The sequence below is a fragment of the Bos javanicus genome, chromosome 14, assembly GCF_032452875.1.
Source record: "Bos javanicus breed banteng chromosome 14, ARS-OSU_banteng_1.0, whole genome shotgun sequence".
In the NCBI taxonomy this organism is placed as follows: Eukaryota; Metazoa; Chordata; class Mammalia; order Artiodactyla; family Bovidae; genus Bos; species Bos javanicus.
The window spans coordinates 36,043,156-36,067,775 of NC_083881.1; the positions used below are offsets into that span (position 1 = coordinate 36,043,156).

Genomic DNA, 24,620 nt, shown 5'->3' on the forward strand with positions numbered 1-24,620 from the left:
GCCCCAGAAATTCTTTACCCTCAATTTCATGGATTGCTAAGAACTAACTAGGTTGCTTAGATACTAATGACGTTAAGAAGTAGCTCCAAGGATGGATTCAAACACTGTACTTATGTTCCAGCTACTATATAGCAAAAAAAAGTGGTGTTTAAGCACTTAACATTTTCCCAAAAGTTCATGCTCACTATAGGAACTGTAAAAAAAAAAAAAAAAAACAAGTACAGTCATATCGGAGCTTATCATTTACTTTAAATCTTCAAAGGACAGTCAAATCTGTGTTAACTAAATTCAAAAGAATCAGTAAGCTAGTAAGTATGTAGCTCCTCAATGAAGAACACATAAGCAGTTCATTTATTTTTCAAGCCTTCTATGTCATGTGTGAGTGTAGGATTTCAGTGGCTGCTAGGATTCTGTTACTCTAAATTGACCAGTTTTCCAACATTGTTAGTTTGCCATGAAAAAGAAGGCACTTTAGATGTAAGAATGTGATAAATTCTAATCACCCCTGAGTGTTGGTTTTCTTGTATGATAAGGAGCACCACAGCAGTATTTTCCCCATTAAAAAGTACAGTGCTGATCTATGTACATATTGGTGTATAACGGTGCTGATGTTTAAAGAAAATAAATTTGCACCTATCTTTTGGTATAAAGGTGTTATACCAAATAAAACAAAACATGCTTCTCAACTTCTGAAGACAGCTCTTTTAGTTATTAATGCACATCCTTCCAGAATTTATGCATGCACACACACACACACATTTACATTTGTATTTGTGTATTTTTTCCTTCAGTAGGGTTTATATCATTCCTAAAGTCTCTTTTAAACTTGATTTTGTTTTGCCTTGATTTTACTCCCATGTCATAAACATATTTCCATTTAAATTCTCTAATAAATTTAAATCAAATTCTAATTATTTAGTCTCCAAAAACCTGTAAATTCTTACCTTTCTGCTTTTAACATTTTAAAATATGTTCATTCTTCAGCCTTTATTCTTATCTATACAGACTCTTTCTGTAAGTCAACTTGCCAATGAAAATTTCAGTTTGATAGGTTAAAATGTAGTCAGTAATGATGTTATTCAGATTAAATATTTTTCAAATACCGTATTCAACAAAAAATACCAAAACCCGACTTTTCTTGATATTGTGTTATATACATAAATATTCCAATATCACCAGCACAGATTTATGAGGCAATGCATTCTTCATCTAAATTGATCTAATGATAGCACATAAGAGTATTTCAGGTTAAACTTAAATTGAAGTGGTTTTTTTTCACCAAGTGTTATGAGAAAAGCAGTCTGACATTTTAAACAGATATTTCTCCCTTTTACTTTTAATACAATTTCATCAAATCTTATGATAAATGTGAGAAATTGAAATACAAGCAATAGGAACATTTTCATAAATATCAATAAAGGTTAAAATAAGATAGTTTACGGAAGTAGTCCCCAACCTTTTTTAGCACCAAGAATCAGTTTTGTGGAAGATAATTTTTCCACACACAGAGAGTGAAGGATGGGATGAGGGGGTCTAGGAGGGATGGTGTGGGGATGATTCAAGCAAATTATACTTATTGTGTACTTTATTTCTATTATTATTACATCAGCTCTGCCTCAGATCATCAGGCATTAGATCCCTGGAGGCTGGGGACCCCTGACTTAAGGAGTAATGTGAAAACATGTCTGACTTTTCAGCTAGATCCTTTTCATCTTTTTTTTTTTTTTGGAGAGTAACTACAAAAATACAAAATGATACACACTAAGGCAGTGAAATCACATGGTGATGATCAACACAAGAGGTTTTGCAGCCATCTAGAATTCAAGCTATGCATATTGAGGAGTCAGCTATTTTTAAAAAATCTGTATACTGAGTTGTTCTCTGTAATTCATTTGAACTACAAGTAATTTTGTATGTGGAATTAGATTTTATTTCCAAAGTTTGTTTTCCCATGTCATTGCATAGTTACAGATAAGACTTGAGCATGATGGGTAATAATTACTTCTAGCATCCTGCTAAGTTACTTCAGTCCTGTCCAGCTCTTTGTGACCCAATGGACTGTAGTCCACTAGGCTCTTCTCTCATTAGGGATTCTCCAGGCAAGAATTCTGAAGTGGGTTACCATGCCCTACTCCAGGGGATCTTTCCGACCCAGGGATGGACCCCAGTCTCTTTCCTCTAATCTGCATTGTAGGCAGATTCTTTATCACTAGCACCACATGGGAAGCGTACTACTTCTCATTAATGGGGATAGCAGCAGTGTGTTTCACCCAGTAGATAATTTGTTCTCTTGATCAGTGACAGCTTAGTAAGAAAATGGATTCAGATTTCTGAACCCTAATGGAAACTTAAGGGAAAAAAAAAATTTTTTTTTTTTTTACAAACACTTGCCAAATAATTAAATTCTCATTGAAGGTGATCAGTGGTATTAATGTGGGGCTAGTAAGGTAAGGGGATTTTCATCATCTATAAAATTTATGAAAGATCACACCACTTATATTTAGGCACATCCTCAAACTGAATCAAGCAGTGTTGCTGGGCAAAAGATTTTGCATATTTCACTCATTTAACAATTACTGAGTTCCTGAGAAAAACTGAAAAATAAATATTTGTTGGATGAATAGGTATCTCTTATATGTGTGGCTTTGGGTTATACATAAAGAATGCAAACAAAGTGATATGGACTCTACCCTGAATAAACATTTAAAATGGTAAGACTTGTATACAGGAAACACATATACTCTGTAAGAAGCAGAAGGTGCTATTTCTTTAAAGAGATAAGGCTATCTCATGTATGCATGCTATGTCGTTTCAGTCATGTCGGACTCTTTGCAACCCCATGTACTGTAGCCCGCTAGGCTCCTCTGTCCATGGGATTCTCCAAGCAAAGATACTGGGGTGGGTTGCTATTTCCTCCTCCAGGGGATCTTCCCAACCCACGAACGGAACCCACCTCTCTTAGGTCTCCTACATTGGCAGGTAGGTTCTTACCACTAGCGCCACCTGGGAAGCCCTAGGGCTATGTCCCTCATAAGGAAGGGATCACAGAGGAGGCAAAGTTTGACTTGGGCTTTGAAATGCTGCAATGATTTGGACTTGAGACTGGGAGAGAACATCCCAGGAGGAACTTTGGTGTGAAATGGCACATAAGTGTGCAGACACTGATTGGTAGGGAATGCAGAAGCCAGGGAACATTTGTGACCAGAGAAATGATATGGTCAGGGTTGTGGTTGGGGCAGAGTAATCTGTAGGAAGTGTGTATAGGAGACCGGAAAGATTGGAGGTATGGGAATGGACATCCTTCAGGTCCCTGGAAATGTGGGGCTGAAGCTTGGGAATAGGTCAGGGCTGAGAATAAAGGTCTGGGGATCTCCTCTTCCTAGGGTTCCTACTTGAGAAACCCTGAGAACAGTAGTGGGCCAGGATAGGTCCTGGGCTTAGGGTGATGGCATGCAGAAGGCCAATTTATATAACAAACATCCTGCCCAACATCTGGCATGTCGAAAAAAGCACCTAAGGTAAGGCCCGTGGACATGTGGGAAGTCAAAGAGTAGAGAATGATAGATGATGGAGCATTACAGTGTATATGAAGGCTAAGAGAGAAGCAAGGATTAAGTGAACTGCCTTTAAACCTGGGTACATTTGGACCTTTAAAAAAAATTTTTTTTTAATTGAAGGATAATTGTTTTACAGTATTGAATTGGTTTCTACCAAACATCAACACGGACCTTCTTCAATAGTCGTCTTTCTTGGCCTAAAGAAACTCAGGAGTCCCAACTCTAAATACACTGTCACGGCCTGCATTCTTGGTAAAGGGGTGTTTCAAGCTACTTTGTTTTGTGAAAGCCTCTGTAACTAAGGAGGCTGTCTCTACCCCGTGCTTGTTGAGGGTCCCATGGGTCGGGAACCCAGAGAGCCCAGTGAAGTTGTTACTCAAGTTATCCCGTCTTTACCTCGACACGAAGATACGGAAAGTTCTGGGTGTCCATCTGGCTGCCTCTCCAAGGAGGAACTTGGCACAGTTCTCTAGACGGCAGGGAGAGCGGGCACGAGAAAGCAAGTCAGGGTATGAATAGCGCCCCTGTGGGTAGTCAGAGTTACGGCTCCCACCCACCAGGCTTTTCCCTCAAACCTGGGAAAGCGGGGATTATGGAGCTGGCGACGGCCCCCAAATAGAGCTGGAGGAGCTCGGAGGAAAGTCGGATCCTCTCTGCGCTCCTCGTTACCCGCGCGCTCCTTCCCTGGGGATACTCCGGGTCATCACTCAGGAGCTGGCTCTCCTCTCCCCAGTCCCCCGGGGTCGAGCAGCGGGCCAGGGTCAGGGGTGTGTGGGGAGGGCCGGGGGATAACTCCGCGGCCGAAAACAGAGGGGTCCAGGGAATCCCGCGAAGCCTCCAAGCGCATCCTGGCCGGGGCGCCCCGGGCTTTCCCCGCCGCCCCGTGCGCGGCCGCGGACCCTCCGGCTCAGTGGAGCCGGAGCCGCCGAGGGAAGCAGGTGGGTGTGGAGCCCGCCCGGGGCAGCCGGGAGCGGCGGGCGCGCGAGGGGTGTGGGAGGCGCCGGCCGAGGTGTGGGCGGTGCCCTCCCGCCGGCGCCCCGGGGCCGCGCCCTGAACACCCCGGCGCTGTCCCTGCTCGAGCGCACCGCTCCCGCGCCGCCTGGCCAAGCCCGGGCGTCCCCGGCGGTACCCCGCCAGCCGCACCGAACCACCCGGGCCCGCCGCCAACCTCGAGAGCTGCGGGCGCCCAGGAAGAGGAGGAGAAGGCGGCGGCGGCGGCGGCCGCCGCTCCAGTCCGCGGGCGCGCGGAGCGCGGGAGGAGGCGGAGCGCGAGGCGGGGTGGCCGCGGGCGGGTGTGCGCGCCCGAGCCGGCGCCCCCGAGCGCCCCGCCTCGCCTCCCGCGCCCAGCCTCTCCCCGGCTCCGCCACAGACACACACCCACCAAGCACCCACCGCCCTGCGCCCCCGCCGGCCGCCGCGCCGCGGGCAGCCCGAGCGAGCGACAACTCCCCCGGCTGGAGCCACTCGCCTTCCCGGCTCCTTCCGCGCGGCGAGCTGAGCCCGGCTCGATTTTTTTTCCTTTTCTATCCCAGCCCTCTCTGGTCTGGGCGCCGCCGGCGGCGGCAGGGGAATGGGGACCCGCGATGGGGAAGGGGGTGAAGATCTCTGAAGATTATTGTTCTTTTTAAGGATGCCTTAGCTTCCTTCCTCCCGCCGCCTCTCCGTTGAGCCTTCCTACTAGAGATCGTGAACCAGAGTCAGGCATGTAAAGAGAGGGTGGAAAAAAAAAAAAAAGGCAAGAGCTCCAGCCAGCCGGGGAGACCCTCCTCTCCGTGGAGGGGAGGGGGATTTCCAGCGACAGATCATTGGCGAAGGGGACCGTCGCGGGGAGAGGAGCCCCGGAGGGAGCGGGGAATCCCACAGCTCTTTGTGGAGCCCGAGCCGCCTGCCGAGCGGGGTCGGTGGGAGCTAGGTAAGTGGAGGGGGCATTACTGAGCCCCAAGGGGTCTTCCTTTAAGAATGAATCATTGCGGGCAGTCTAGCTAGAATTGAGTTGCTAAAGGAATTGGAAACTGCCATATGGCACCGAGTGGACTTACACACAAAGCTGTCTTAGCCCTAGAGGGTTATTAAATGCAAGGCTCCATCCCCGTGGGGAAGGCGCTCAAGTGTTAGCCCCCGAAAAGCTTCCCAGCTGGCTGCCTGGGAAGGGATGGGAGATGTTATTTCTAGGCGATGAGCTCTCCTTGCCTTCTGTTCGTTTGTTGATAAATGCCACACTCACATGCACACACTTGTGGGACCGGATTCGGGGAGTGTGATGTCTCTGATGTATGAACAGTCCTCAGAACACAGGGACGTGCATACATTCTGTTCTCCGAGCGACGCAAGGTCTCCGTTCTGTAGCTCACGGTTTCTGAGAGACAGAATGAGTCTCTAAGGAAAGAGCTTCATGGCTGTTTCCAACACACTCTGCTAGGGAACTCGGGAATACAGCTGCCCTGCATGGCACCAAAAGACACTTGACCATTTGTCTCATCCTTTGCTTCCAGTGCTTAATGACCATTTTCAAAATAGTATGCTGCCATCCATTTTCTCGAATTATGAGCATTTTTGTGTATTCATTCATAAAAATTGGCAGTGTGCAGTATGCAAAGACATGCCATGTAGGGATCATTTATAACTGCACAAGTGTTATAATAATAGATTACACTGAAAAATTTAGCATACACAGAGAGACCTTGGGTTCATTTCATGCAGGTTCCGCATCCCTTCGAGTCAAGTTATGCAATAATGTCAATATTTTAAATAGCATTTCACATTTCTGTGTTTGCATTGATGGGGTTTGGAATTTTGAGGGGGATCTGATATTTTAAAGCTCAGCTCAAAGGGAAAACCAGGATTTATTGTTGTTTTTAAATGTGTAGTATTGTGTGGGACAGAGGTCTCTTGGTTTATTTATCAAAAAGCATCAATTGAGATAATCACATTTCATAGAACAAGAGAAAGAGAAATTCTAGTCAAAACTCTAAAGTCTGTCAGTATTGAATAATTTACAGGAAAGGTTTTGAAAAAGTGTAACAGTTAAAAATTTATGTAGGTATAGAATGAAGTTTTACTTTATTTCACTCTTTAGAGGGGTGTGTGTGTCAGTAAATATAAAGTTGTACAAAGCTTACTTGTCATATGTGAACAAGCTCTACAGACATCTAGACTAGAGAGTTCTTGGTTCTTAAATTAATCAGAACTTAGTTCAGTAATTTGGTATGTCTATGCATTTGGTGTGTCTATTCATTTAATTGCTACCTGAGGTGGTGTTCTTAATGTAAGGCATAAATACGTGATTACTTGTGTGGCTGCATAGGGTTTCTGAGAATTTGGAAGACACGGTGTATCAACACCTTTTCCCCCAATGAATGAAAAGTAACCTCATCACCTAAAAGATTGATCAAGCCTCCACCACGTAAACATTCTACTCCCCTCCCTCATGCTGTCAGGTTCAGACCAATTGTTTATCACAAATACAGTTGTGTCTAATGCACTCCTTTTTCTTTTCTGGCACAACTCAGACTCTTGGAGAAAGGAGTGAATCTCTTGGCAGTTCTCTTTGTGTTCTTCCTCCTTTTAACCTTCACCTTGCCCTCTCCATGTTAGTGTTCCCCAACCTCCCTCATACACAGATACACACACCACTTCCAGAGAACAACTCCATTGCCTGCCCCTTTGACAATTCTAGTGTTTCTTTTCTTTTTCTCCTGTGTTTTTCTAAATAGAATCAATCCATGCATCTGTTGAAACTATTTTCAGTCTCACTTGTCTTCAAATCCCACAGTTGAGTTTTCCAGGCATACATGTTTGCTGAATATTCAGATGAGATTAGTGAAAATTACTACTTTGGCTGGTCTTCTCTGTTTGGCTTTTAAGTTTTCCTTGCTGATGCCTTGGAGCAGCTGTGAACATGAACTTGTCCTTGTCATTTCCAGTATGGTAACGAAAGTGAGTCTGTCTGCTAGAGAAATAAAATGAAAAGATAGGCAGGCTTTCAGTCACAGTGTTGGCAACTTTAAGAGCATATCATATCCGTCCAGGTTTCTTACATATCTGCCTGTGTATCTGTGGAAAATAGTCTTTAAGCGTTGAAAATTTTTTTCTTGAATTTATATACGGCATTTTGGAATGGTGTTCAAAGAGACCAGTGTATGTGTGTGTATATATATGCATATATGTGTATATATATATGCATATATGTGTGTATATATATATATATATATACACACATACACTTCTTAGGAATTAGTCTCTCTAAGAGATAGACAATTTCAAGGAACTGATTACTTCCTTATAATTTATCAAGCAAAAATGCATTGGATCAGAATGGAATTATCTTGTAGATTTCCAGTTTTTATCAGTACTTTGTTTACTTTTGTAATATGTATATGTATGTGTGTCTATATATTTGTGTGTGTATGTATCATAAAAGTTGATAGGGCATCTCCTCATGAACATTTTAAGATAAATATATAAAGATAAGACTTTACATTTACTTCAGAATGTAATATTATTTGAGATTTGCCTATATTTGTCAAGTGGATTTTACATAAAACTCTGACGCTTATTATTTTCATAAGGGCTTCAGAGGTGTGGGGAGTGTACATGCATTATATGTGATATTTTTTAAGTTCAAAGAATTTTTTGAGGTAAGAGTTCGTGGCCTCATTCCTCCTGAAGTGATGTATTTTATAAAGCAGCACAGCCTTAAAATGTTTAGTCATCTACTACAAGTATCTTTGTACTTGGAACCTGTAGCCCATTCTGTCTGGTTGTTTGCTTGTTTCCTCCTTGAGATTCTAATATATATATTTCCACTAACTCTTCATCAAAAATCCAGGTTGTCTGGCAAAAGGTCAAGAGTGTGAAACTCAGGGCTCCTTGGCTTGTGTAAGCCGAATCCTACTGTGTTATCTTTAAGGGGAAATTTCCTGTTCCTGTCGGTATAAACGTACCAATTTATGCTGTCTGACTTAATGCCATGTATCCAGTCACTAACTCATTCATTAATTTATTTAATATTCGTTAGGTATGCATGTATTAGGTCTTCCCTGGTGGCTCAATCAGTAAAGAGTCTGCCTGCAATGTGGGAGATTTGGGTTCAATCCCTGGGTCAGGAAGATCCCCTGGAGAAGGAAATGGCAACCCACTCCAGTATTCTTGCCTGGAGAATTCCATGGACAGAGGAGCCTGGTGGGCTACAGTTCATGCGGTCACAAAGAGTTGGACTTGACTGAGTGACTAACACTTTCAGGTATGTATAAGGAGATTACAATATAATAAACGCAAAAGAGATAGAAGACAGAGTCCCTTCTCCTCAAGGATTTTTTGTAGTACAGACAGTAAAACTTGAATAAAAAATTGAAGAATTGTAGGTAGAATTCAAAATCAGGGATCTGTTTCATACAGAGATACATTTCACGATTTCACACTTAATAAGTTAATTAAGGCAGATTTAGGAAGAGGATCATGAAAATGTGTTTCAGTCTATGCATTGGGGAATTACTGAAAATAGTAATATTATAATAATAACTTTTATTAAAAATTTAAAATAGAAATTAAAGCATTATTATTTTATATAAATATATTAAAATTTTAATATATTTAATATATATAAATATTTAAATAAAATATAAATAACATTTATATTATTTTATTTACATCAATAAAAGTATTTTATTTTCATTATTATCTTTATAACACACAGTTGAGCCACTTTTAAGTGTTTTATAAATACTAAATATTTTAATTCTCACAACCACCCTATGAGCCAGCTATCACTAATATGCTTTATTATATAGACAAAAAGTTAAATTACAGAGACTTTTCTGATTTAAAGTCACATAGGAAGTCAATGATACAGTCAAGCTTGAACCCAAGCATTCTGGCTTCACTTAACCACTATGATATTACTTATTAAGAAGTGTGATCACTGGCAGAATGAGGAAAGATGTTTGCAGGCCCTAGATTTATTTGGAGCTGCTGCTGCTGCTGCTGCTGCTAAGTCGCTTCAGTCGTGTCCGACTCTGTGCTACCCCATAAATGGCAGCCCACCAGGCTCCCCCGTCCCTGGGATTCTCCAGGCAAGAATACTGCAGTGGGTTGCCATTTCCTCCTCTAATGCATGAAAGTGAAAAGTGAAAGTGAAGTCGTTCAGTTGTGTCCGACTCTTAGCGACCCCATGGACTGCAGCCTGCCAGGCTCCTCCATCCATGGGATTTTCCACGCAAGAGTACTGGAGTGGGGTGCCATTGCCTTCTCCGTATTATGGAGCTATATGCTCCCATTAAAGGATACTGTAGTTATTATGACACAGGATGCTTGGAAAAGACTAAAGGTAGGGACTTCATTTTAAATAGGAAAAAAATCCGAAACTCTCATTATGAATTTGAAATAAGAAGGTAATTTAGAGGCTGGTTTTAAAAAGATGAGTAGAATTTTCTCAGAATTAATGCTTAAACATTAGGAAGTACTGCCCTTATAGTGACCATAGAGACTAACGCTGGCTGAGACAGTTAATCTGACTGTTCAATTTCTACTGATAGTTTATTTTTAGTTTTAGGTTTTTTTAAGTGAATTATTTTGAGTGTAGTATTGTAAATATTTTTAGTTTATTTTTTATAATTATATATTCATATATTGAAAAGAAATTGTTAGTTTTGAATACAATTTTCTATGTCCCCACTTTTTCTTCCATAAAATGTCCCCTCAATATATTGATAGAAACTGGAATATAGTCACTTGATAGATTTGCTTTCTACTATATTGTCTAGAGTGCATTTATTTTATTAAGTGATAAATAACTGTAATAAAACCAGGAAAGCACAAATCAAATCATAAATTAATGAGATTTTCATCAAGAAAAGTTTTTATAACATTTAAATCTCTTTCTAAATATCCACTGTGTCTTTTTATGTGAAAAATACCATCTGGATTAAATTTGGAAGATAAAATGGCTAAATATTGCCTGCAGGATGCCATACAATCAAATATTTAGATACATCGTCATGACTGAATGGCATTTTTATTTTTCTCATAGATGTTAGGTCTCATAGACCCACCCAGCCCCACTGAATAGATAACTCTAACCTACAATTGGCTTGGAGCTTAAAAGTTGATCTTAAAAGTTTGGGTTTTTTTGGAACTTGTAATACATTGATAGAAACACTACTTTAGATGATGCTTTGGTTTCCAGACCAATCTACAAATACCATTTAATCAATAATATACCTGAAGTATAGTACTGTTAGTACTGAAAACACAGCCATTATATATAGGGATATTCCCAGGGAATAATTAAATTTAAATATTATTTATTGACTGCTGCTTCTGTGCAGGGTTCTTTTAGGATACAGAGTAAAACAGTACTGACTGGACCCACAAAAAGGAGAGAAAATTGAGAAAATTGTATGTAACTGACTTCAACATTAGGCAGAATGAGGAATGCTTGATACTATTGGTATAGGCAAAATGTTGAATAATTGATTCAGAGTTCTATGCAGAGAGCCAAGGACTGCATACTTCTCAATATTTTCATTTGTTATTTCGTCTTTAAGGTGTCTAGTGAGCCCCTTCTCTGTGTCAAGCCCTAAGTTAGGTGTTGGGGACATAAATATGAGTAAAAGACATCAAACATTCACAGCCTACACATGTAGACGTATAAGTCATAACAAAATGTCATAAAAGCTATTGGTGGAGCAGAATGGCAGTTCAGTTGAGTAGCTGCCTGACAGGAGCATCCCCAGAGTTAAAAAAAAAAAAAATATATATACATATATATATATACATGATTTCTTTGAATTCATAGATGTATGTGATCATGATTCTCTACTCCATCAGACCCAATGTCCCCTTTATATCAAGTGATATTTGGTAATGCCCCTTTTACTTTCCTGGAATGATATTTACAGATCGTATAACCTACCTACACATGTTTAACGTCTTAAAAATCAATATAAATTTCTATCTGTAATAGAAAAGATAAAAGGAAAGCAGCTTATGCAAATTTCAAGTCTATCAATATGTATATGCTTAGGTATACTGCACTAAAAGGTGTCATAAAGCAGTCAGATGCTTGCTACTTACAAGTGCATAAATTTGGATTTCAGAGAAAATATCCAACTGAATATTAGTGACACTTTTGGAAATTCGGCATTTTGAGATAAAAATGAAGTAAATATCTTCATTGAGTGTGACAGCTATCATTGCAAACAGATGTGGGTGTCCTGTATCAGTGAATCAGTTGATATGAGCAGCATTATAGTGGATGATGTGACTTTTCAAAATGGTGAGCAGATCCTGGTAAAGTTCTAAATGTGGTAGTTACATCATTAAAACATTCCTATGGAAAAATATTTTGTATTCAGCAAGGTTAAAATCTAGTCAAATAATAATAAGCAAGTTTTTCATTTATGTAAATGTCTGATGAAAATGTAAAATAATGGAGAACACCGAATTTCTACCCACACTGAATTTCTTGCATTCCTGGGCTTTGTCATCCAACTACTTAACAGTTTGGAAGAGTTGTCCCAAAAGATTGTATTAATCCCATTTAGCAACACTGATGATAACTATATTCTCCCATTGACAGGAGCCACTCCAATTCTAATGCACAGTTAAGCTATTTTGAAAAATCAGACTTCACTAAGTTTTTAGTAAGAAGTTAAGTTTGGAGGACTACATAATAAACAAAATAAACAGAAAAAATTCAACCCTGTGTATTTCTAGGCTCTAGAAACAAGCTAATAGTAGCCACAATACGTGAGGCTGACTAATCTGATCATAACTATGAGAGTTTCATTTTTTACATGGGAGTGTCAGACAAGACTTAAGAGTTGACATGACATCTAAGCTAATTTTTAAGCGATGAGTAAGCACTCTCCGGGCTCAGAAGAGGCAGATGGACAACACTTTAGGGAGAGGTAATAGCCTAGAATGAACTTTATGGCCAAGCCAATACTTTCTTAGCCCATTTCTTACTGGTATAAGTTTGGATGTTTTGAGGTTGTTTTATTGTCACTAGGAACTAGCCTCCTAATTTCTTTGACAATACAATTCCCTCAAAGTCTTCATAGCTTTCATATCTATTTGCTGTCAGTTACACCACTAACTACCACGTAAGTTCTTTCCTATTTATAATTCTTGAACTTGCCTCATTTCTTTGTTCATGTCTCAACCCCACTTTGTCTCACGTGGTTATTTTAGGGTCATCTAAAGCAACAGGCTTGGGTCCTTATGTGTGTGTTAGTCACTCAGTCGTGTTTGCTCTGCAACCCCATGGACTGTAGCTTGCCAGGCTTCACTGTCCATGGAATTCTCCAGGCAAGAATACTGGAGTGGGTTGCAATTTCCTCCTCCAGGGGATCTTCCCATCCAGGGATCGAACCCTGGTCTCCTGCATTGCAGGCAGATTCTTTACTCTCTGAGTCACCAAGGAAACCTGTGGGTGCTTAGGTAACTTCATTAATCAGATCTTTGCTGCAAGGCTGATTCTCTTTGTCTAACTGGGAAGTGTTAACGGACATGTGTTATTCAAAGCCTTTTTCAGTGTCATTCTTCACCATTAGAGTCCCTGAAGCAGTGAATTGTTTCAGCTTTGTAGTCTTATACTTCTGAAATTTGGTTATTTGCTCTTATTTCTGTTCTCAAACTAGCCAATTCTTTCATTAGCTCATCCATTATCTTGTAATACCTTGGTATAGACAGTGAAGAGCAACCATCACATACTAACTAGCATTCTGGCTCTTTCCAACCATATCCTCTACAGCTACAGTTCTGGCCTCTAAGTTAGCATAGTTTTGCCACGGCATAACAGGGTTCCAGGTCCTGGTCTCTGTTTCCTTGTCAATGGCCAATACTACATAATCAGATTTTTGTTATGCAGCACCCACTTCAAGGTGTCCATTTCACAATAATTTGTGATGATGCTAGCTCCTGTTATGAACCAAACTGTTAGTGGCTAAACATAATGTGTGTTTATTTCTCACCTGCATAACAGTCAAATGGAGAGAGAGTGAAAATGAGCATGCATTGAAAAGACATCAACTTCTTAGACAGCCTGGCTCAACTGTGACAACCATAACACTTCTTGTATTCCACTGATGACAACCAGTCACATGCATGGCCCACCTAGATGCAGGGGACTGGGAACTATTATCCCTGACTTAATAGGAATGTCGTAGTAACAACTCATTCTTACAAAATTGAAACCCAAGCTTAGGTAGACAGCTGTTCCCTACTGTTGTCTTCTTCCTCCAGAATAAATTAGGGGAATAAAGCATTTAAATTACATTCAGTCACTAGTTAATCCATGCTATGGATGGCATCTCCCCCATCTACTCCTGTCCTGTCTTTGGCTCTTGACCCTGACTTCCAGAACTACCACAAGTTTTCCTTCATTCTCTAAAGCAGGGGTCCCCAACCTCTGGAATCTAATGCCTGGTGATCTGAGGTGGAACTGATATAATAATAATAGAAATAAAGTGTAAAATAAATGTAATATACTTGAATCTTTCCAAAATCGTCCCTCTCTGCTCCATGTAAAAATCGTCTTCCATGAAACCGGTTCCTGGTGCTGAAAGGTTGAGGACCACTGCTCTAAAACATTGTTAATATAAGGGTCTTGTAGATAACAGACTCTGGCTGAGTGCTTTGGGATCAGATCAGATCAGTTGCTCAGTCGTGTCTGACTCTTTGCGACCCCATGAATTGCAGCAGCCAGACCTCCCTGTCCATCACCAACTCCCGGAGTTCACTGAGACTCACGTCCATCGAGTCAATGATGCCATCCAGCCATCTCATCCTCTGTCGTCCCCTTCTCCTCCTGCCCCCAATCCCTCCCAGCATCAGAGTCTTTTCCAATGAGACAGCTCTTCGCATGAGGTGGCCAAAGTACTGGAGTTTCAGCCTTAGCATCATTCCCTCCAAAGAAATCCCAGGGCTGATCTCCTTCAGAATGGACTGGTGGGATCTCCTTGCAGTCCAAGGGACTCTTAAGAGTCTTCTCCAACACCACAGTTCAAAAGCATCAATTCTTCGGCCCTCAGCCTTCTTCACAGTCCAACTTCTCACATCCATACATGACCACAGGAAAAACCATAGCCTTGACTAGACGAAACTTTGTTGGCAAAGTAATGTCTCTGCTTTTGAATATGCTATCTAGGTTGGTCAGTTTCCTTCCAAGGAGTAAGCGTCTTTTAATTTCATGGCTGCAGTCACCATCTGCAGTGATTTTGAAGCCCAGAAAAATAAAGTCTGACACTGTTTCCACTGTTTCCCCATCTATTTCCCATGAAGTGGTGGGACTCCCATGGGATGCCATGGTCTTCGTTTTCTGAATGTTGAGCTTTAAGCCAACTTTTTCACTCTCCACTTTCACTTTCATCAAGAGGCTTTTGAGTTCCTCTTCACTTTCTGCCATAAGGGTGGTGTCATCTGCATATCTGAGGTTATTGATATTTCTCCCGGCAATCTTGATTCCAGCTTGTGTTTCTTCCAGTCCAGCGTTTCTCATGATGTACTCTGCATAGAAGTTAAATAAACAGGGTGACAATATACAGCCTTGACGAACTCCTTTTCCTATTTGGAACCAGTCTGTTGTTCCATGTCCACTTCTAACTGTTGCTTCCTGACCTGCATACAAATTTCTCAAGAGTCAGATCAAGTGGTCTGGTATTCCCATCTCTTGAAGAATTTCCCACAGTTTATTGTGATCCACACAGTCAAAGGCTTTGGCATAGTCAATAAAACCGAAATAGATGTTTTTCTGGAACTCTCTTGCTTTTTCCATGATCCAGTGGATGTTGGCAATTTGATCTCTGGTTCCTCTGCCTTTTCTAAAACCAGCTTGAACGTCAGGAAGTTCACGGTTCACATATTGCTGAAGCCTGGCTTGGAGAATTTTGAGCATTACTTTACTAGCATGTGAGATGAGTGCAATTGTGCGGTAGTTTGAGCATTCTTTGGCATTGCCTTTCTTTGTGCTTTGGGATAAAGGATGGTAATTATACCATAAACAAAAAACTAATTCTAATCAAATGTTAAATGCCACTGCTCTTAGAAACATATTTACCATTTCTCATCATGGGGGTTTGCTCACTGGCCCAGATTTGTTTGGGGTCCACATACCAGCCATTTGCCAGGCCTTTCTCTTTCTCTAGACTCTTCTTCACATCTCTTTGTATAAAATTTTCCCTCTATCCATTCCAAAGTGCCGTGTTTCCTTATGAACTATTTGGAAGGGAAAGGTGATGGGCAGAGGCAAGATTCCTGAAGGTGAAAGGGTGAGGATGGCATTTCTGAAGTGAGGAATGGCATGTAGGCTGTGGTTTTGCTGAACTAGGGGAGCTGGGCCATTCTGCCTCCATTATTACCCAGAGATACTTTGATTCTCTGATTCTAATCACTGGGTTTATTTTTTGCCGATTCCAGTACTTGATATTTGGTTCTTTTCCCACTCTCTCCTTTTGTTTTCCAGCAGTGAGCACTCAGTATGTCAGAATAAGAGGATCCTAAAAGGAGATCAACCAGGTCGGTAAACATGGCATCTAGAGAGAATGGAGACATGGCAGATTGTACCGGGTAGGCAGGAAGTTAGACTGATGGAGTGCTGGGGGAATGGGGGAAGTCCTGACCACATAGGGGAGAGGTCTTCTGGGAACAGGGAAGATTTGGAGATTTAGACAGACAGGGGCAGGCAGGGCAGGCAGGATTAGAGTGACCCAGCCATAGGATCAAATGCTTTAAAGTTTAGGAAGAAGTCTGTCTTAAGTAGCTAGCAAGAGTTTAGACCAATTGAGACGTAGGTCTGTGTTAGGAAAACCACGTGATGGTCACGTAATCAACTCAGGGATTCAGACACAGTGGGGAGGACCATTTCCTGTACCATCATCAAATTACCAACATCTCTTTCTGAACTTCAACTAAAGCTTACTACCAGGACTCTTAGTGCCTCTTCTTATCCTTTCAATCCATTCGTTCTTTGGTTTTTTGATAAAAGGCAAATCTGATCATATCACTCATCCATCTAAAACCCTTAAATGATTTCCCGCTTTTCTTAGGGTAAAGCCCTAAATGTTTAACTTGGGGGCTACTATATTCCTCCTTCATTTTGAAAACATCACTAGTATAAAGTTGTTCATAACAGGCTCTGGTCAGTCTGCCCCTGCCTGCCACTATCATCTCAGGCCCACACGCCCCTCCTTTGCTGCTATAATTTCTGGTTTTCTTTTCGTTCCCCTCAAGTGTCTGGGATTCCCTGCCCTGAGGCCTGCACAGGTAGTTATTCAGATGCTTTCTTCCAGTTTCTTAACACTTCCTCATGTCTCTCATATCTGGTCAGAAGTCACTTGTTTAAAGAAATCTTCTTGGAGTCCCAGAATATAGCATGTTTCTTCAATCTTCTCTTTTCTAGCTGTTTTCTATTTTCCCTTAAAAAAATCATACTTTTAGTTAAAAAAAATTTTTATCAGACTATATTTGCTTTATAGTGTTGTGTTTCTACTGTACAGAAAAATGAATCACCCATGTGTATATACATGTGTGAAAGTGTCAGTCATGTCTGATTCTTTGTGACCCTATGGACTATAACCAGTCAGGCTACTCTGTTCATGGCAAGAATACTAGAGTGGGTAGCCATTCCATTCTCCAGGGGATCTTCACAACCCAGGGATTGAAGCCAGGTCTCCCGCATTGCAGGCATTTTCTTTACCATCTGAGCCACCAGGAAAATCCCCATGTACACATGTATCATCTCCCTTTTGGACTTCCTTCCCATTCAGATCACCACAGTGCACTAAGTAGAGTTTCCTGTGCTATACAGTAGGTTCTTATTAGTTATCCATTTTTACATAGTATTGGGGCTTCCCAGGTGGCGCTAGTGGTAAAGAACCCGCCTGTCAATGCAGGAGACATAAGAGACTCGTGTTTGATCCCTGGATTGGGAAGAGCCCCTCGAGGAGGGCATGGTAACCCACTCCAGTATTCTTGCCTGGAGAATCCCATGGACAGAGGAGCCTGGCAGGCTATACAGTCCATAGGGTCGCAAAAGAGTCAGATATAACTGAAGATGTGTTAATCCCAATCTCGCAGTTGCTTCCACCTTCCCTCCCCCTTGGTATCCATACATTTGTTCTCTATGTCTGTGTCTCTATTTCTGCTTTGTAAATAGGATCATCTGTACCATCTTTCTAGATTCCACATATATGCATTAATATACAATATTTTTCTCTTTCTGATTTACTTTACTCTGTGTGACAGTCTCTAGCTGTTTTCTCTGTTGTAGCGTTTACCCCAATTCTGCTGTTAAACTGTGGGTAATTACTTGTCAAATGTCATTTTCCTGTGTGAGAATATCACTCCCATAAAGACAGGGACCTTCTTCTTCACTACTTTATTGGTCATACCTCCGCACCTCCAGGTGCATAGCTGATGCTCATTGTTTATTTGTTGATCCAATGGTGGAGCCACAAATGGTGGATGGAACTGGGCCCTGAGTTAGGTTCTAGGTCACCAAACAGCACCGAGAGCACAGTTACTAAGAACTGCGGGCCGGGGTTGGGCAGAGCAGGACGGGAGCAAGTCTGCCTGGTGATGAACTGCCACCCATTGTTGTTAAGTTGCTAAGTTTCGTCCAACTTTTTGCGAGCCCATGAACTGCTGCATGGCAGGCCTCTCTGTCCCTCACTGTTTCCCAGAGTTTGCAGAAGTTAATGTCCATTGAATCGGTGATGCTATCCAGCCATCTCATCCCCTGCTGCCCTCTTCACTTTTTGCCTTCAATCATTCCCAGCATCAGGGTCTTTTCCAATAGTCGACAGTTTGCATCAGGTGGCCAAAATATTGGAGCTTCAGCTTCAGCGTTAGTTCTTCCAGTGAGTCCTCAGGATTGATTTCCTTTAGGATTGACTGGTTTGATCTTGCTATTTTACACCCACATAATGTTCACATTCTTCTTGACAAGGGTCAGGCGGTCCTAGAAGCTGGGATAGAGGAGAGTTTGTAAACAGAGGTCCATGGTTTGCCACTGCTAAGGATGGAGACAGTTGGTGGAATGAGATCCAGACAAGGCAGAACATGGAACTTCAATAGAATTTGTCTCTCACCCCTACTTCAGAACATACTTAGCCTCATAACTTTACAGAAGTCTGGCTAGACCAGTGTTCTCCAATAGAATTTGATGTGATATATAGGAAAAATCCTATATTTGTGCTCACCAGTAGTAGCCACTAGCCACATAAGCTGTCAGACTCTTGAAATTGACTTGTAAGACTGAGAAATTAAGTTTTAAATTTAAATAGTCATCTATAGCTGCTGGTTACCGTATGAGTCAGTGCTAGTGCTGAGCTAGATTATTATTAGCATGAATTACTTTAGAGCTGGGGCTGGATCCCGGCTTAGGAAACCCCAAGCTTCAAAAGCAATGTGGTTTAAATTCTACAAATAATCCATATATAACCAGTGTTGGCCTCCAGTTAGCCATGTATTAACATGTCTGGAGTCCAGTGCCTGTTATGACACTGATGAAGTTCTTCCAGTACATTCTAGCAAAGGATCTCTTGTGTCTTGTTTCTATCCATAGGAATTGTTCTTATTGAAGGCATTTCTTTCTCTATGTGAACTGGACAAAATGGAAAATATTATAGAAAAGTAGAACGTTATCTTTGTAAGTACCAGTGTAATGTGACCTTAAATGCTTTCTCACACCAACATTTTCCAACTTGGATTTTTTTTTCTTTTTTTGTTCCCTTGCCTTTTCCCTCTCTCTCTTTCCTCTGTCCTTATTTCCTTTCTAACCTCTAAAATGACAGATGTGACACTGTGTCTTTTAGCAAGTTCCTTTACTCTCACATATTGATTTCTTTATTTTGTGCTTATTTACAAAATCTGTTTTATCAGTTCAGATCATTAACAAAGAGCAGTTCAGTTCATTAGCAAAAAAAAAAAAAAGTATCTGAAATGGTGATAGCTCTTTACAGGCCAGTTGATACATTTTTGGAGTGTTAACAGATATAATAATTTCAGTATTTAATATGTAAAAAAATGTAAGGTGAACACTGAACTGTTTCTTTCTTTCTTTCTTTTTTTTTTCTTCTTCACAGCTGTCACCTAGATAACATTATAGTCTTTCTTAATCCTTTGAGAGTTCTCATGGGACCAGATCTCTTGAATTCTTATCCTGTTTTTCACAAATGAAAAGCTTTCCAATAAGCTAATACCAGAAGGAGCAAGTGGTGTTTAGAAGGAAAACGTCTGAAACATAACAGTAAAGTAACGTTTGGAAAGAGATGATCCACTGTTAGCCCTTTTCCCTAGTCTGTATAGAACAAATGTGTCTAGGGGCTTTTGTGCTAAATGTCTCCAGTTCATAAAATCACAATTATTAATCAGACTTTCATTAAATATTAATTTACTTTGGAGATAAATGTCATTTTAAATTTGGAATCCTGGTCTTTTCTAAATCTAAGGAGAGCATTTTCATTAGGTTTTGTAGAAATGAGTGCACATAGAAAGCTTAGAAGCTATTAAAAAGCTACTTCTTAAACTTAACTTCTGGTTTTATTCAGGCCCAGCAAAATACTTGGTTTCCAGCATAATAAACATAGTTTGTACTCATGTATATATTCAGCTGAAGTATAACATTATACTGAGAGTTTTTGCCTTTATATTTAATCCAGGGAGCCATTTTCTTGCAGGCATTTTATGGCATTTGGAACATAGTGCTTGATATGTATTAGGTGTGCAGTAAATATTGTTGAATGAATGAATTAAATCATTCATCATATTCATTAATTCATTTAAGATCTTAAAGAGTTTTCTAAATTTCAAATGGTGGCTAAGGCTACCAGTCTCATAAATGAAGACTGTATTCTACAAAGCCTCATGAATTAAGACTTCTTCATCACTAGCTTGTGTTGCACACCTCTCTCTTCCTTACATCAGTATGTTCAAATCAGGTAGGAAGGCTTAATTAGGTTTAAGATAGTTCATAATATTTTCTGGGCCTGTAAACAGGAGATACAAGAGACATGGGTTCAATCCCTGGGTTAGGAAGATCCTAGTAGGAAATGGCAACTCACTCCAGTATTCTTGCCTGGGAGATCCCATGGACATAGGAACCTAATGGGCTACAGTCCTTGGTGTCTAAGGGTTGGATACAACTTAGTGACTAAACCACCAACAACAACCACATATAACAACCACATGCTAAAAGCACAAATCCAAAATTTCTGTAATTTAGTTGTAGTGATCCAATGAGTTTTTTGAGAACAAGGGTGCCTTTACACAATTTTGTACCCCCTGCATGCAGTATATATCTTAATAGCCAAGGAACACATTGTTTTGAAAGGAGGGGTATGAGAAAGGAATCATGGATCTAAATCAGTATGTGTTACTTGAAGCAATGATCTCCTGTTCTGACTGTTATTGGAATAGTAGAAATTACAGATTTATGTTGTAGTCAGGAATCATTAATAATTAGGTTCAACTCATCAGTATTTATACATTTAACTGGGTGTGAAATAGCTAGATGTCTCCTGCTTCACATTTTTTCTCTTCATCGTTCTAATTGTATATTTATTTCTGAAGCTCTAAGGTGTCAGGGTCCAGTGGAAAGAACATGGAATAAGAGACTTGGCCTCTAGTCTTGATGCTGAGTGGACCCTGGAAAGATCATTTAAACTTACCAATATTGGCCTTTCAAATATTGTGAATTTTATATTTTTAACATTTAAAAAATATTTTAAAGCATCCATCTTGACTGTGGATCTCAGTACTGAGATGAATAGCATCACTTTTAAAGCCACCCACTAAAATTTATGTTGTTTTGTGAAAATTTATAACTGTGGAAATAATTGCCGTCCCAACCATATCCGCAAGGAAATTATTCCATTTAATATATTTTATACATCTAAGCTAATAGATAGACATAGTGTTACAGAAATTATCTGAGGTTCATTCTTTCCTTCTGTATTGTGCTAAAAATATTGCACAGTATTGGTCTCATATTTCTATATATTCATTGAATTGAGGCACTCAGAATCATGCCATTCAAGGAAAACCCCCAGAATCTTAGAAGATTAAGAGCATGGGCTTTGAGTTGAGACATTGCTGGGCTGGTATCCTGGAACAAACATTTAGTGTTTAGGTCATCTTGAACAAGGTACATACATTTTGGAACCTCAGTTTCTTTATCTATAAATCAAAGATACTAATCTTCCCCACAAGGAGGATTGAGAATTAATGAGAATTCTCATGAGAATTAAGTGGAATAGCACAGTGGCTGTGTGTAATAATCCCTCAATATGCGGTAGGTGATAAAAATGCTAATTATTAACCAAAGTCACAAAGCAAATGAGATCATAACTTTGGCTGTCCTTCAGCTACAACTCCAAGAACATCCCTACCTTCTAGGAAATAGTTTTTTCTTAGGGACATTTTGAACTTAAGCTGAAACAAAATTCAAATGGCAAATCTCAAACCCGTAGCAATAGCTGGTTTTACACTGACATTCCCTTTAATTCGATGGTCAGAGGAGACTGGTCGGCTACAGTTCATAGGGTCGCAAAGAGTTCGACATGACTGAAGTGACTTATCATGCACTCCTGCCCTTTTATTATTATCCTGACTACCTGAGGCTTGCAAAGGTGAAAGAGAGTGTTTTAAATATCTCCATCTCTAAAACCTGTATAACTAGTTTTTTTCTTAAAGAAAAAAATAATAGAATAACATTAAAGAAAACCTGAAAAAGGTGAGGAAATTCATAATTTCACCATCCTTAACCACTCTACTCCTTTTAGTGAAAACAATGACTTTGCTTTATTTCTGAATATTTTCACTATTCGCTCAGGTTACACTCCCAGTTATACTGTTGCAGCCGTAATTTTTCTGACTTTTCCACACTATTTTCCATATTATTTATTTCAAGACTGTTTCATCTGGTACAAGTCACATAATCTCAGGGCTTCCGTCGGTCCATCTGCGGTCCCTAATTGTCACATGTGTGTTTTAGAAAATGTTGATGGAATACAATGAGCTCATTTTTTCTGCATCAGATGCTTTGATATTTTCTTATCAATTTGTGCTAAATTATATTATTAGCAGTAAATTTAACATCCTAAGATTCATAGATGCTAGTAGGTCAGCCCATCCATCTGGCTTACATTCTTACCATTAATTATTTATTATCCTTGTAGCTCCCTAGCATTTTCTACAACAGAGACACATGGTAGATTGAGAAAGGGGGCAGAGGCACAGGGAGGAATATTTATAAAGTGCCATACACAGATGGATGCTTAATAAATACTGTTTAATGATCCTCACTGATGACAAAGGCGGATGGAAAACATTATTCATAAGGGATGCGGACGTGGATGTTTATAGTCCAATGAACCTCTTCCCTTTTTTATTTAATGCACAAGGGAGGGGGTAAATCAAGCATACAATTATTTGTGACACATTCTGATGTTTTAAATTGGATTCATTAATGAAGGGTACCATTGATTTGTTAGAAGCTGGTTTTTTTTTTGTTAATGCTAGAATTGAGAACACAATATTTTGAATATGCACCATGAGGAAAAGAAGTAAGGGTATCAATGGATGTGGCCACACTGAGAATCCAAAGGTTAATTTGTGCAGTCGTCTGCTTTGAGTCTGAAGACGTGGCCACCTATACATTGTGATTTGAATACCTTGGGAAAGGTTTCTGCCTTTCACCTTAAGTTATTTTCCCAGCACAAATACTGGCCTGCTTGTATTTCCATTCCTATAGAGTCATTCCTTTGATTATTGTTATTTTTTAAATTTCGGTATGGCAAAAACCATCACAGTATCTCAATAATGAAGGGGACAACAGAGGATGAGATGGTTGGATGGCGTCACTGACTCAGTGGACATGAGTTTCAGTAATCTCCGGGAGTTGGTGATAGACAGGGAGGCCTTGTGTGCTGCAGTCCACGGGGTCACAAAGAGTTGGACACAACTGAGTGACTGAACTGAACTGAATTGTCCTCCAATTAAAATAAATTAGTTAAGAAATAAAAGTAAAAATTTTTTAAAAAGAAAAAAATATTTATTTTTAATTGAAGGACAATTGCTTTACAATACTGTGTTAGTTTCTGCCATACATCAACATGAATCAGTCATAGGTATGCATATGTTGCCTCCCTCTTGAACCTACCTCCCACATCCCATCCCACCCCACCCCTCACAGAGCCCTGGTTTGAGTTCCCTGAGTCATACAGCAAATTCCCACTGGCTATCTATTTTACAGATGAAGTGAATATATCTCTCCATTTGTCCCACTGTCTCCTTCCCCTACCCTCCCGTGTCCATAAATCTGTTTTCTGTCTGCATCTCCATGGACGCCCTGCAAATAGATTCGTCAGTACCATCTTTCTAGATTCCATATATAAGCATTAAAATATACTATTTATTTTTCTCTCTATGACTTACTTCACTCCTAGAGCCTATTATACACAGTGAAGTAAGTCCTTTGATTATTCTTTGTTGTCATTGATTAGTCACTAAGTCGTGTCTGAGTCTTATGTGACCCCATGGACTGTAGCCCACCAGGTCCCTCTGTCCATGAGACTTCCCAGGCAAGAGTATAGGAGTGGGTTGCCATTTCTAAGAGATCTTCCCGATCCAGGGATTGAACCCATGTCTCCTGCATTGAAGGCTGATTCTTTACCACTGAAGCCCTGATTAAGCTTTACCCACTGTTACAGGCTTCATTGACAATATGAAAGAGAAAAGTTCATCATTGAAGTGTATAAGCTCATCTTTTGAAGAAAAAATTTAGACTCACTAACTTACACACTTTATTTTCTTCATCCTTTTATTGGTTAACAATTCTGTTATAATGTCTTTTCTGGCTTGAATATTTTTCCTAGGAGTAAGTATAAGCTGAGAAATTGAAAATTCATCTTTGCCAAATTTTAAACTTAAAAAACTGACAAGTGAACTTTTTCTTGTTGGAATGTCCAGTTGAAATTCTTGAGGTTACTCAGAAATCTCACAGTACCATGAAATTTAAGGGATAGGAGGCACCTTGGCAATAAGAGGCAATCTTGTCCATTT

At 40.1% G+C, this 24,620-nt stretch overlaps 2 protein-coding genes across 2 annotated transcripts in view; one reads left to right on the forward strand and one right to left on the reverse strand.

Annotated features, from left to right (window-relative positions):
- The window catches only part of LOC133260177 (WAS/WASL-interacting protein family member 3-like), a 52,392-nt gene extending 45,042 nt beyond the window's left edge, over positions 1-7,350 (reverse strand). The window contains exons 1-4 of the mRNA XM_061438369.1: positions 7,311-7,350; positions 5,782-5,913; positions 4,726-5,191; positions 3,954-4,026 (exon numbers count right to left, since the gene is read on the reverse strand). Of these exons, the coding sequence (XP_061294353.1) occupies positions 3,954-4,026; positions 4,726-5,191; positions 5,782-5,913; positions 7,311-7,350 (711 nt within the window). The remainder of the gene's footprint in view (positions 1-3,953; positions 4,027-4,725; positions 5,192-5,781; positions 5,914-7,310) is intronic.
- The window catches only part of KCNB2 (potassium voltage-gated channel subfamily B member 2), a 474,247-nt gene continuing 454,813 nt past the window's right edge, over positions 5,187-24,620 (forward strand). The window contains exon 1 of the mRNA XM_061438976.1: positions 5,187-5,469. The gene's annotated coding sequence lies outside the window, so the exon portion shown is untranslated. The remainder of the gene's footprint in view (positions 5,470-24,620) is intronic.